The sequence below is a fragment of the Megalops cyprinoides genome, chromosome 21 (assembly GCF_013368585.1).
Source record: "Megalops cyprinoides isolate fMegCyp1 chromosome 21, fMegCyp1.pri, whole genome shotgun sequence".
Taxonomy (NCBI): domain Eukaryota; kingdom Metazoa; phylum Chordata; class Actinopteri; order Elopiformes; family Megalopidae; genus Megalops; species Megalops cyprinoides.
In genome coordinates this window covers 18,801,686-18,816,613 of record NC_050603.1, presented here as the reverse complement: position 1 = coordinate 18,816,613, position 14,928 = coordinate 18,801,686, and the positions used below count along the sequence as shown (strand labels likewise).

Below are 14,928 nucleotides of genomic sequence, written 5' to 3'. Positions count from 1 at the left end.
CCCTTAACAACCCTCGAGGAAGGTACTTAACCTACACCGCTTTGCTAAGTATCTACCTGTGTATACAGACAGCCATTGGAGAGTGTAATGCAACTGATGTAGCTAAATGTGTAAGCCCATGGTAATCTCCATGGAGATTATCATAAGAGGACAAGGCTGTTTTCAGGATTGTGGGCACTGAGTGCTCAGGGTTATCTTCTCTTTAATATAATACATAATACTGTGTAAGGTAATATATAAGGCTTTTGCTCCCAGCCGCCCCTGTAGCAGACCATACTCACAGCTTCACATGGAACTCCCAGCATTCTCTTGGACTGAGACTCTACCTCATGGATGTTGCACACCGTTGAAGACCCTTTGAAAACCATCCTGTTTTATCACCAGCAATGGTCCTGACCTTTGCCTAACAGCTGCCTTCATACAGCTCATTTAAACACAAACCCTCTCTGCAATAGCTCAACCAATCTGAAACTTTATGTATGAATATAAATAACTGTATAATGGGAAAGACTGCTTGCAATAAGTTCTCCCTTTTATGTACTAAACAAATTTATGTAATAAATCTAAGAGCTCTTGAAATTATGGTGTCATAGTTCACACTGTTTTGCTAAGCGGGACGCATCTCTGAATGAACCTGTATTGTGCGCAGCCTGGCTTGGTCTTCACAAATGTGTAATTTGAGGCACAGGCTATTTTGTGCAGAATAAATAAAAAAGATTCTCTTACTAATGAATAGTGCGGCGCTGGTCTGAGATCTCGGGTGGGGTGGGGTGTCGGGAGCAGAGATGCCATGGAATACGGGGCACAGTGGATGAGGCATTGTGGGAGGAGCACGGCAACTGGATTGCAGGGAACCTGGAGGAGCGTCTTCATCCCCCTGGCTAGGAGTGCACCTGCAGTTTCCCACCATACACTCACCAATCAGCAGAGTCTAACAAGTATTCCCAGTTTAAAGCAGAGAATCCAATAAGAACAAGTGGCCAACAAACCAGTCATTGTCTTTATTAGTGCAGTAATACAGAAGAGCAGTGAAAGCTGAAATTTTCAAGTATTTCTGCGTGACTGCGGTTGAAACGTGAGCCAGGTGAATAGAGGGTGTGGCCTCTCTGTCTGCAGGCTCAGCACAGGGTAACCTCATGTCTAATGTGTGCGTGGAACCTAAATCACAGTGAAGTATAAACACGTCGATCGGTGTGGCACAGGTGTTCATCCCTGTCAAATTCATATGAAATGCTTGGTAATAAACGGCTTCTGTTTTAAGGTTAAGGGCTATACGATCACGTAAACTCAACAGGCAGCTGAGGAGCGCATCCTGTCTCCGTGGCGATGGAATGTTTGATCTCTGCGTTTGGAATGCTGCAGCACCTGGGTGTTATGGACACTTGATCTGTGAACTTGCACTGTACGGTATGGCAGGTAAAAGGAGTGGCATCCTAAAGGGTGTAAGGGCACTGCGTCTAATTCGGGGGACTGACGTGGTTTCGGTCGCAGGTTACAGCTTGGGCGTGCTCTGGGCGGCTAGTCAGGACGCATCCGAGATGGGGCCGACCACTGCTACCGCTTCAATCTCAACAAGCCCACCCTGACGTAGAGAGACAGAGGGAGGGAAGAGGGAAGAAAGAAAAAGAGATTCGATTAAATGCAAGCCGTTACGGTCTAAGGATTTATGGTGTGACTCCTTTTTAACCCCCTTTTAACTTACTCTGGGCAGGGCAGCCACCTGGTACGCAGCTCTGGCTGGGAAGTTGCTGCTGAAGACTGTCAGAAAGAGAGGCAGAGAAAATCAGCCATGACACATAAGCACAACCATATGAACCCAGGAACAAGGCAGAGTAAACTACTCAAGATGAGCAAGGAATGAGGCTGTCTGTAATAAGGACGTCTCACAATAAGGTGTTATCCCCATCTTCTCACTTAGGCTTAGATACAAGCAAGATGCTGATGTGAATAACGGGTCGGCAGTGTAGCATAGTGGTTAAGGAGCAGGACTCGTAACCGAAAGGTTGCCTGTTCGATCCCCGCTGGGACACTGCTGCTGTACCCTTGGGCAAGGTACTTAACCCGCAACTGCCTCAGTAAAATATCCAGCTGTATAAATAGATAACACTGTAAAGAGCTATAACCTATGTAAGTCGCTTTGGATAAAAGCGTCTGCCAAATAAGTAAATGTAAATGAATAATGATCAAGTGACCTGGTAAAAAGGAACAGGATAGATAGCCCAGACCAGAGTGCCAACTTACTGCATGGTGCCAACATGTCAATGTTTACCCAGCTTTTTTGATGATTTACTGGTATTTTGCAGGAAACTCTCTTGCTCCTACATGTTACTGTCACTGGATTCAGTTAAAATTCAGTTTAAAAGGTCTATTCTAGGGTTCCGCTGCAGCATTCCGCTAGAGCTTGGAACCCATAACCTGCAGCTGGTGGTGACAGCATGGCCCACCCTTATGAGCTGCATGCTAGAGCTTGTGGTCCTGTTGCATGCATTCGTGTACATAATATGCGTGCTGCAGTGTTGCAGGACAGGCCATCCACTGAGCAAGCCTGGCTCCGTCGCCTCACCCACGCTAATCGATTCGGCGTTACCGTGCGCCATCCAGCAAACAGATGAGGGATGGCAGAACTGGGCTGCTGGAAATGTGCAAGCACTTAAGCGTGCAGAACTGTTCCACCCCGTCCACCAGGAACCATGTGGGGCTGTCCGCTCACCCTCCCCTGGTCAAACACCATGCAGCCCCGCTGCCTCTCTCTCACTGTGCAACCCCTGTGTTTCTGTGGGACTGCTGTCACAGGCTAACGGCCTCTCGGCCCAGGGGAGGCGATGGTCTCACGGCTCTGTGTGAACGCACAGGCGAAGCCGCCCGCGGTCCTCTCATCCGCCGGCGGGTCATGGAAAGTTCCGCGCGGTGGGGGGCGGGGCCCTGGCAGACGCGGCGTCTCGCGGGAGCTCGGGTTTCTGCGGTTTGTGTGGCAGTGTCCCGTTTCACAGCGACGGTCGGGTACGGTTGCAGCCGGCATTATGTTGAGGAGGAAACTCCTCCGCCGGTCGGCGTCACGAGTCCCCTGAACAAAGCGGGGCTGACGTGCACTGGGCCTTGCAGGAAGCACATAAAAAGCTGATTCCTGCTGAATGACGAGGATTCGATGTGACCAAATTAAAGATGAAGTGTGTGATAAACCTGATAAGGTAAACCTGCACCCAAAAAGAGGTCAAGAGTTTTGACTAAAAGCACTTGAGTGAAGCACCTTTCATAAAGGCTTCAATTCTCCATGCATATTCACAGAGTACAGTAAAGACGCATACAACATTTACATTGTATAAACACTGTCTGTTAGTGTATGCCCCAAACCACAAAAGTATCAAATACGGTCTTACAGAAGAGTTCAGGGCTACTCAGCCATAGTCCTGGAGGGCTGCAGTAGCTACAGGATTCAGTTCTGTTCAGTTCATTTCAGTTTAATCACTTGTTTCAGCTAATCATTGTCTACTCTAAGCCAGTATAACTCACATTCTAACTTCTGAGAGTTTTAGTGGTTTCAAGAGAACTGGAAAACCTGCCGGCCAGGAGAGGGCCTGCACTCTCATTACCTTCCTCATTGCCCATTCACAGCTCACTCATTTCATTTGCATTAAAGAGTGACACCTGCTGGACACTTGTTGAACCACAACAGAATGTCATAAAAATCTGTCATTTGTCACTCTGTCATAATCTGTGTTGAAATACTCTACTCAAGAGCTCTAACCCTGGATCAGTCTCAGTTTTGATTTAGGGTTTAGCACATTGATTCTTGGGCTTATTGTGATAAAATGCTCAAAGCCAAAGCTGGAAGATCTGATAATGTAAGTATTTTTTCCATTATGATGGTTTTCTTACACTGGCAGCCCATGTGGACAGTCATTCCAGATAAAACTTCGAGGCAACACTCCACTGTACTTACATTGCTTGTAAATGTCATTCACACTGGTGAAGTCATTCATATCGGCCAACAGCACGGTGGTTTTGACAACTGAGAAAGGCAGACAGACAGATTTCCATTAGCAAGACTTTCCAAAGTCCACTACAGTGCATTCCTGCAGGACATAGTTTGTAGTAATTTACAACAGCTAAGTGCATTACTCAATCTGGGTCACTTTCTATCATCTGAAATACACCGGTTTGTTTAAATATTAACAGCCTGGCCATTTTTAGGTGCCAGCCTTAACTGATACACCAGCTCTTGAGTAATTAATGTCAAAAAGTCTCACCATTTTCATATCCGCATCCTGCAGCCTTCAGAATCTCTCCCATATTAATGAGAGCCTGTGGGGAAGGGAAATGCGAAATTTGATTAAGGCATGACTCCACAGAGAGCTGCATTGATCACAAATCATGTACGTGCAGATGAGAAGCCACAGTATATGCACAGCATGCAGGTGTGCTATGTGTACTGATTGCTGAATGACAGAGGTGGATACCCCGGCTTCAGAAAGTAAAAGTCCTGCCATGTATTTGTTCCACCCATGCACTACACCAGCTGAATTTAATTAGCACAACTCTTCAGCCAGGTAGAGGAGCGAATTAGTGAAATCACCTTGTTTAGTGAATGGCTAGAACAAATACATGGTAGGACTTTTACGTTCTGAAGCCGGGGTGCGCACCTCTGCTGAATGACCTCTTTTGTTCCGGCCTGACTGAGAGTCATTTCTGGAGCGGCGACAGGACAGTCACTTCCTCACCTGCTTGGCCTGAGCCTGCACTCCTCCACTCACAAGCTGTCCAGAGGCAGTGTCCAGCCCCAGCTGCCCAGAGATGTACATGGTGCGCTCCACCAGCACCGCCTGACTGCACACAGAGTACACATTTACATCAGGGTGTGTGTGTGTGTGTGTGTATGTATGTATGTATGCATGTATGCGTGAGCATGTGGATTTGGGCGTATTTGCAAGTGTGCATGTGTGAATGCACACGTGCAAGCGTGTCTGTGTGTGTGTGTGTGTGTGTGTGTGTGTGTGTTTTCCTATAAACCCAGGGAAGATGAACAAGACATTGAACTGACAATGTACAATGGCTTTATCTATTTCAGATTTGTGGTGCATGCTCCACAACTGACTGTACTGATAAAATGCAAGGTCATACTTGCAAACGCACAACTACAGCCATATAACTAGTGTTAGATAACACCCATAGGCCATTGATCCATATGCAGTTAAACAGGTAATGTAAAAAAAATATGGGATTTATGAATTCATGTTAATTTAATGAGTGATCATTAAATTAAATTAACATCATTTATATCAAATATTTAAACTTTTAAATATAATACATTCAGGCATGCGTAACACTCATGATAAAATGTGCCTTATGTTTCCTAATTGCACAAGTTTATAGAGGGTGATTTTTCCCTCTGGCCTGCACATTGACCTTATTCCCCATTCCATCTACAGTGACAGTGCCTGGCCCCTCCCCCCACAGCCTATTGGCTAAGATGACAACACCCCTTCCTTGACACTCTATCAATCACCAGAATGTCTTCTGACAGTTACAGTTAGATAAGGAAGGAGTTTCATATTATTATTACTAGTATTTCAGTAAGGACAAAGCTGTCTCAAAGAAAAGCACTGCATGCACACATTGTGGGGTTGGAATACATGATACAAATGTTAGGAAGTTGGTGTTCGCTGAACCCATGTCACGACTCAACGCAAAAGTGAGGGCAGGAAGACATCAGGGAAGATTTATTTTCTATCTATTTGCGTCTCCCTTGTGGTAGGTAATTATAAATACATAGAGGTGATTTGGAATTAAATGCATAGGAAATTTAAAAATGAAAAGAAATTACTGTTAAAAATCAGTGTGATGCGATACACTGCATTCATTCCTACCTGTATATTCCCTGTCTGATAGGAGCTTTAGGAGTATAAATAATTTTCCTTTGAATAGATGCCATCGTGTCCAAATTGTAGCGCGCAGACGAGGTTCAGAAGAGCAGGAAAAAATTGAAACCTCATATATTAACCAACTGGCTAAAGTAGGTGTAGTCCGATGAAGGAACGCCCCTGATCAAACACTGGATTATATTTAAATATCGATCATGCAAAGTAATGGACAAAATCACAATGACCAAGTCACTGTGTACTTCATTCACAAAAAAGTCATTTTATGTATTCTTGAGCTGCAAGCTTTTTCTGTTGTTTCCGTGTGGATACTGTCACGTTTGAAACTTGCATACATGAAAAAGCGCATGTGCTTGGTTAAACTTCACAATGAGCGGTAGTATTCATAAACGGATGATGAACTTCTCTTACCTGTATGGGCCGATGGCCGCAGGGGCTGAGGCAGTGCTGACAATTTTTCTCACAACCGCAGCCATGGCTTTGAGCTCAGTCAATGAAAGGCAAGAAGAGTGCAGTCACAAAAACGGCTTTAGTGTAGCTATATATATATGTGCCCACTTCAACCTGCAGCTGAAGTTCACGAGTGTTTTTTCCCCCTCGTACCGTATACTCCCTTCAATTCACGCAACACAAAGTTTAGCCCTTGTATTTCTATGCTTTCGTCACATGGTGCTGTTGTAAGTAGCTATTTTACAGCGAATTCTCTAATAGTACGGCGATATGTTATTATGTTCATGACTCGAGTCGGTGTGTTATACGGGGGCGAATATGCTTTCAATATAATTGAAAAAGTCTTGGCTTTAGTTTTTAAAGGCCCACGAAGAGGATTAGGAGAAAAAAAACACTGGTCGGTCTTATTTCTGTAGGAAATCATGAAAAGAAACTGGAACAAATACCACCTGAAGAAAAAATGTTTTTAAAACTACATGCTTGCAGACTTACAGTGTACTGATAATTAGAAAGGCCTCTTATCTCTTATTATTCAGGTAGACATCCTACGTTTGCCACTTTAATGCTGCAGGGGTTTTCTTTGGTCCTTTGGAGATTATGAAATCTGACCTTCAGATCGAAGTTGTCCTGAATTCAGAACAATTCACTGCAAACAATTCTTTGACTGAGATTGAACTGAAGAAAATACATGTTTCAACAATACAGTGCAGCAAAAATCTGTTCCAAATGATTGTAAATGAATGCTGTATTCTCACTTAAATTTTCATTTAAGATATCAGAGGTAATATTCAAAATCATTTGCGTAACTCCTATATTGCAAAGTAACATTCCCCCACCTCTGAAAATATCCATCAATAAGCATATGAGGTCTAATTAATTGTTCCTCTAGTTTAAGAATTTTCTGCTGTTGTAAAATTGATACCAGCCCTAACCCTATTTTTTCAGCGCAGCGGCTACAACTATTTGATGGTTATCTTCCCATTGTCATAACAATAGTAGGTTAGAATAAATTTGTTGTGCAGGTGTGTAAAAAAGTCAACTGATTTTCCTTCAATAGTCTTTTTGCATGCAAAGAAAGCACTAGAACCAAGTTTTACAGACAGTGAGCTAGCCATTATGACAAGCACATACAATTGCATGGTACTGTGTTTTGATAACTCAGTAAAGACAAAAGAATATCAATTGACTTGTGAATGTAAATGTCACTCGGCTGCTCTAAATGTCTCGTAGATGATCTAGTGACAAAATCATTGAGTTGGCAACGCAGGTTTGTGGGAGAATGCTGTTGCTTGGCAACCAAGGAACTGTGGAAACCACTCTCTGTGCGGTGTCAGTACCTTGCCTGTTCCCAGTACTCAAGGTGATCTTGGTGTCAGAAATGACCGTTGCATTAAAGATTGTAAAGATTCCCTTCAGTCTTTTTTGTCAACCATTGTGAATGACCTTTCCACTCTTCCTTTCTCAACTACTTTTCGGTTTGGATGATAAGACCTGTCTGTGATATTTTACCTCACAGAGGACAGGTATCTCTGAATGAGATTTATCACAGGTCTTAAAATGCTTTTGACATGTCCTTCAGCTCTCCCTTCTGTGGTAAACAAACTAAAAATTGTGATTGTTGTATTCATGATCATGGCCGTAACCAGGGTTTGAAAAATTGTGAGGTCCGGGGGGGGGGGGACTTTGGTGTTTACGTTTTGTCAATGTTGGTTTTCGGGGGGGTGGGCACTTTGGTGTTTATGTTTTGTCAATGTTGGTGTCGTTGGTGTCAACGTCATTATACACTTATATTCATTTCCAAATTTGGCTTTGAAATTTTCGTAGGCCTACTATTATTGATACCTTCACCTACATAAGCTGTTTTTTAATCAATGGCATTGTGTGAAATGTTAGGCAGCCTACTATTATGAAAGAAATAGCCTGGCCTTCATCATGGCCAGAGTGCGCATATTTAACATGTTTCATATAATTGCCTTTGCTCCAGACGCTGTACCAGGTTACTTATTGAACGTTTCTTACAGATAATGGCATAACGATCATTGCTATGTCTTACCGAATGGTATGCTGCCAGTTCACACACAAGCCACCTGCTGCTGCCAATGTGCGTAAATTCCAATTGCTACTGTCAGTGGAGGTGCTGATGATGCAAGGGGCTGCACTCACGCCCTCTCTCAGAACTCTCACACACAGCGGACACTAAATAACAATTCTAAACTGAATTAAGCATGCACTTGTCTCTGAGGAGACATTCTCAAGCACTGATTTTTTTATCCAGTTGTATTTCGCTTCAGATTTTATTTTTAGCTCTAAAAAATTACTGAGGTCCGGACCTTGGTGACCTCATAGTTGGTTACGGGCATGTAGATGATCTTACAGTTATGAGTAAACTAGGGATCCTGAGGCATGTGCCATGTCCTAGTTTTAACTCTATCCAATTGCTATCTAGTTTGCATATCTAACTTTTGACATTGTGTATTGACTCAATGATGCATTAGATATTGTGTTTGGATCATTTGGATCAAGCATTTCTGCAATATTGGCACAAAGCAAATAAACAATATTAGGTCAGAGCACTGGTCCTTAACTCATGTGTATGCTGTCAGTAGGTTACCTGAACACTTACATTTACATGTATTCATTTGGCATGCACTTTTATCCAAAGTGACTTACAATTGAGGTACAATACAACGCTTGTATCCATAAAATTAGAAGCAGAGGGGGCATGTGTGCATTTTATTTACTGGCCACTCTCTTTTAAAAAAATTATACACAGAGAATATATTTTAGGTATATCTGCTTTACATATATAATTTTAGACATATTTAAATGTATTTGCAATATATTTTTGAGCTGAATAACATATTTCTCAGCATATAACAATATATTTAATTTCTGTATGGGCTGAAATTGGTTTTAAAGTCTCCAGCATGTCCTTCACACCATAACCTCCACAGAGCCATTAGCTAACTGAAAAATCTAGTGCTCACGCTATTACATAATGGTTTTTGTATAAATGGACACCAAAAGAGACTGATTCTCACCAGCAGGAGAAACTGATTTCATGTGACTCTACAGCCCTGCAGAGTCTGGATGTCCTCTCAGACTTTCACAGTTTCAGATCTTCCACAGAAGTTTTTTTTAACTGAAAAGTGCCTGATGTTCCATTTCTGTACCGTCAGATATTATTTATTGATTCTTGGTGCGGTAAGTTCAGATCAGAGAGGAAATGGAAGTCTGGCCTTGGGAGTGAGCCCTGGGCCTGTTCATGGCCCTGGAACAGGCTGCTGAGTGAGAGTGGAGAGTCCAGAGGAAAAAAAAAATGTCTGCCGTTTTGTTATTCCAGAGCTTTTGCCAGAGCCAGCATCCGTGACGGTCCTCTTCAGGTCCCTCATCTTGTAAAGACAGAGCAAGACGCAGGAGCGAGTCGCCTGTGTCCTCCTCAAAGAACAGGAAGCAGCAGTCCAAAGGCTGACCGGGGAGAGAGCGGATGAAATGATATGTCCTGCGACACTAATCAGTGGGGCTGAAAAGCACCCTTATGAATCTGCCCATAATCAAGCTGCAATCTCATAATAAGGTCCTTGCTTTCATTTAGGCTGAGAGCTGCAGCCACGCTGTGCTGCTCGGGTCTTAATTGCTATAAGATCCACAGCAGGTCAGACAGGCCATTCTCCTTTATCTCTGAAACCTTAACATACATTATTTGTTACGTGTTCCGATTTGAAATATGCATAAGGGATACTTTTTTAAATACACAAAAACACATATTGTGTCGTGGTGACAATTCAGAAACTCATCGCATCGAAAGCAATTAACTTTAAATATCCATAAAGGATACTTTTTTAAAATACAGAATAACATATTGAGGATTTCTGAATATATCTGTAATAAAATCATATTAAGTAATATTGTTAATATTATAAAAATGACAAAGGAGTGAATGAAATTGATTTAAACATTTATACCATTCATTTGTTGAGTAGAAACTGTTGTGGATACATAAACTATACATTTTGCTTACAATCTATTAAGAACATTAGATACTGCAACAATTAAGGGTAAAGGAAGGTGCAACAGCAGTGCCTAATTAGGGATTTATACCTAAAACATCTGGTTATAAGGTCCAGTTCCCTAACCAGTTAACCACACTGCCACCATGTTCACAAAAGCTCAACCCCAAAGCCACTGCAAAGCTAATCTTGCATTCTGGTGAGAATTCAGAAGCTCACCATACCGAAAGCAATTCATTTAAATTTTCCTCCATTGATTTCTGACAGTGAAGAAGATGGATCGATTTCTTAATGAAAGTTAAATGTCTTACATGCAGCAGCATTTGCCCACTTAAATAATCTCATCCTTCTCACTTAGTCAAAAAAGTCTATTAATTTAGGTGCCACAAATGGGCTAGAGCAGAGTGTGGTAAAATGCCTGTGTTGATTGGAGGAAGAATTCTTCCCTTCTGGCAGGAATTGCCTCATCTTCATCCTCCATACTATACCACACAAGTGTGAGCCTCCCTGGACCTGGGCCTGTTGCAGTACTGTCAGATTTCTGCTTATTTAGAATCAAAATCCTTACTTACATGTCTAAACTAAGAAAATTTAGGTGTAACAAAACAAGGTGTATGAAGTGCTTGTTGGTGTATTTGGAGCTCCTCTGGGAGTGTGTATTCAGAGATCAAGAAAATAGTCAGATGTCTGCTTGCTGTATGGTCTCATCTGGTTTCATTTCTTTATCCATACAGCATGTTCCCCATTGACGTCCTTCTATGAATCCTACACAGCACAGCTCATAAATGACACAAACATGCGCAGGGCCATCAGGGTTAATAAATGGAAAGATTCTCTCTGTTGTGCCCAAGAATAACAGGGGCAACAGGTGCAGATGTGACCTCACAGCATTAACGCAATCATTTCAATCCCAGTCTCAGTGTGTCACTGTGCTTGTTGGGAGAAAGCACAGTCTCCCGGGAGCCAGATCAGTGGGACATTCGTTCTGCATTATATTTAGAAAATGCTCCTACCAAGACTGAGTGGCCAATGATGGGACACTCTCACAGTGTCATAGCCTACTGTTGCAGAGCTACTGGCTCTCAGGTGTACTTAGGTGTATTTAGGGTATTTTCCAGTCCCTGCCCCTATAACTGCTTTTTGAGGAGAGTTGCTGGTTAGAAGTTTAAATTCAAATTGTACCTGAAAAAAAACTTATTTTGGTGCTGTGGCTTAAATCTTCATTACTTTTCCAGGCTACAGACTGAGCCAAAATCCTTTTGTCATCCACGTGAAATCAATAGCCTTGTTCACACACATCATTTTTCAGACCCGAAAGAACACCCGCCCGTGGCGCCCATCGATTGGCATTTCAGACACGCACGGCAAATGTTTGCTGGTTAGATTTATTTTTCGTTTTAAACATTCAAGCACCATGACAGAAGTCAGATGGAAATTCTGCGTGATGCAGCTCGAATCAATTACCCATCAAACGTAAGCGGGGAAAATATGAGGAGCAGACAACAGACTGTGGTGCTGTGGTGGGAGGAGACCGGAGTGCCCCAGAGATGTGATGTCAGATAGGCCCCGCCCCCCTTATCGACATCATACTCGCCTAATCAAAGCAACTGATTCAGCTCACATACACGGTTTATTTATAGTCATTAATAAACCAGAATCACAAGTCAGATGGCACACAATCAAGAGGAGACTATTAACTGACTTAATCTGCTGTCAGAATATTTGATCAGAATAGGCCTCTTTATAATGTCAGTGTCATAACCGCATTGGCACCTAATGTGATTCATTAATTCTATGCAAGTGTGTCACAACTATCTGTAAAGGTCTTGACAAAGGCATAGCTGGAGAATCTAGCATTTTAACATTTTGTTGGTGTCCACTTATTTGAAATACCAAAAAGCAAAAGAAAAATGTAAAATAAATATAAATAATTTTGGGAGTGCATCTCCTTAATTCTCCAAATTATATGCAGAGTGAATCAAGAAACATCTCAGTCTTTTCAAAGCTGAATTTGTGCCTACCAGCTAATGAAAAATGTACACACTTCTGGACAGCTGGATAGATAGATAGATAGATCACACCTTTATACAGTGCATGAGTGCACATGAATATCTACAGATGCAAAATTAATACGAGTAATTTAAACAATTTATGTTAGATTTTGTGATATTTAGAGCTGTATCACAGAGAGATAATATATTTAAACATATCAATAATGTCTAATCATGATAGGAATCATAATGTAATATTTGAAACGGCTATTCATTTTAACGTATCAATACACGCTACTTTTCATAAGCGTTAAGCTAAACTAATTAGCGCCATATTGCCATGGAGATGCTTCTTAGAAATTCCTGCAGCGCGAAGGAGTAAATAAGCGGCTGAAACGGCAGCGTAGATGTTATTTATTTCCACAGCCAGCTCTTTGCCCTCTCCCCCGCCGCCGCCGTCTGCATCCTCTCAGCCGAGAGAGGGATGATGAACGTCGTCGTTTGAGGCTCTTTGACCCGTCCGGGGCTCACGCTGACAGTCTGCGCATAAGGCGCAGGAGCCGCCCGGCCGCTTCGCATGCGGTTTCGGAGCCGACCTCCAGGCGTCCTTGATCTCTCGGAGCGCTGCGTCCCTGCGAGCAGGTGGCGGGCCCAAGTGCCGCGCTCCCGCGAAGACACTGAATGAATGCATGAGTAACAGGCACGCTCTGTGCATCTCAATGCGCAAGTGAATCCGGACCGGCGGGTTTTGCAAGGCGCAAGGAGTGTCTGCGCCGGGGTGATGCGCTTGAGACACTCCCGTGTCGCGCACTGAACTCTCCAATGCCATGGCACCTGTAAGTGTGACCGCTAACGAGCAGAGGCGTTCTGAGTCTTTAAGTGGAGTATATCAGCTTTTATTCAACAATCAGGGTTGCCACTAATACTTAAACATCTATTTGTCAAATTAACACAATGTCAAAAAATTATTCAGTCGGCTACAGCCATTGAACTAAATGTTAGTTCGTTAAAATATAGGTGTGAAACATAGCTATGGATGTAGTTTTCTTTGTGTTTGTTTCAGAATACAGAAGAGAATGTGAATCCACTACAGAAAGTGATGTCAGCCTTTGTGCTGGAACACGAATATGATTGGTTTCCTTAACCAGGGGCCTGGGTCTTTAGCCCAGCAAGGTGACCTTCTTGTGATGTCTCTTATTGTGCTATGTAGATGAGTGCTAGTTCAAAACCTGCAGTTGATGTATTTTCATTTTATGCTATTGTCAAGTGTCTTTGACAGTTAAATGAATCACCACAGAAAACGTGGTCGTAAACTGTTGCAACAGCACCAAGAAACACACAGATCATTTGCATTCAGCCTTAAACAGCTTTAAACATGGTAAGCAGAGAATTTTTCTGTACCTAAGCTCACCAAGGCATTGCAGTCTGTCAGAAAGGAATACACTGTGTGCAGAAGTGATAAAATTTCAAGATGTTGCATTTTTATTTCCCTGGGCCTGTCACTCCTATACCGTGTATCCAGCACAGACTGTCCTCATAGACCCAATTTGATCTCAGTAAAGATTATATGGATGTGACAGCTGAGTTGTGCTTACCTTACTGGTGCTTGAGAGTAACTTCTTCACTGTTTGTTGGACTGTCATCACACACAAAATTGTGCTGAAATGTGCCGGATAATGGACTGCAATGCTTTTTAAAGGAGTATCTTGAATTGACTTGAAATGACTGAACTGGTGCATCCTATGCTGTGCTAATCTACTCAACCTATTATGTTACATCTTGTAGGTACTACGGTGGATCTGGTAGAACAGGATGGCTTAGGCTTATCTTTGTATCTATAATAACCTTTTTTCATGCTTCATTAATACTGTGAGAATTGCTCTTGTATGGCATGCGGCTGATGGTGGCAAATCTACCACAGGTGTAAACAAGGATTGGACGAATGGGACCAAGTCAATGATGAAATTCCCGGGACCTTAAAAAGAGGCACACAATGCTGTTCATGGGAAACAGCTGTGAGGAATGATGCCCCATTGTTGCACACTGCCATTTTCCTGTCACGTTCTTGTCACACTACCGGCGAGGGAGGCCATTCATCCTGTTTGTGTGCACCCCGATTAGCTGCCGGAATCAATATCCTCCCTCCGGGTAAGCCTGGAAGTTCTTCTTTGTACTATATGAAAGTAGCGCATGCTGTGTCAAATGCCTGATTTGTTTCGTTGCACCAAATATTGGCTTTGCTAATTAAGTCATAATGGAGACGTATGATTAGTAACTCCTGGTCTGATATAAGTGTAGAGCTGCCCTTCTTTGTCTATGAAACTCTAAACAACTGGCTTATCCCCACACAATGGCATGAATGTCACCTTCTTACTCGTAGACATTATCATGTTTTAGCATACTGTTTGTCTAGCAGATGCATTGGAAATGGCCTACTGGTCACATTGCCTACATTATAAACATATGCAGAGCCAGAAATGCACCACTTCAAAGGTACATAAGAGCCCTATAAAGCCTATTACTGTATTTTAAAGTCTCATGCAAGCATTTTAATTGAGACATGATGTGTTGGCTGTTTTGTAGGAGTATTGTTTCCAACAC

General features: G+C 42.6%; 1 protein-coding gene across 1 annotated transcript; it reads right to left on the bottom strand.

Moving 5' to 3' along the window:
* Window positions 1-1,052: 1,052 nt before the first annotated feature.
* Window positions 1,053-6,352, bottom strand: LOC118769000 (2-iminobutanoate/2-iminopropanoate deaminase-like). Its single transcript, XM_036515994.1, has 6 exons — window positions 6,288-6,352; window positions 4,719-4,824; window positions 4,248-4,341; window positions 3,941-4,009; window positions 1,703-1,758; window positions 1,053-1,582 (listed from the first exon to the last, which is right to left on the bottom strand). Exons 1-6 carry the CDS (start codon window positions 6,350-6,352, stop codon window positions 1,523-1,525), a joined length of 450 nt encoding a protein of 149 aa, XP_036371887.1. The 3' UTR covers window positions 1,053-1,522.
* Between the last annotated feature and the right edge of the window lie 8,576 nt (window positions 6,353-14,928).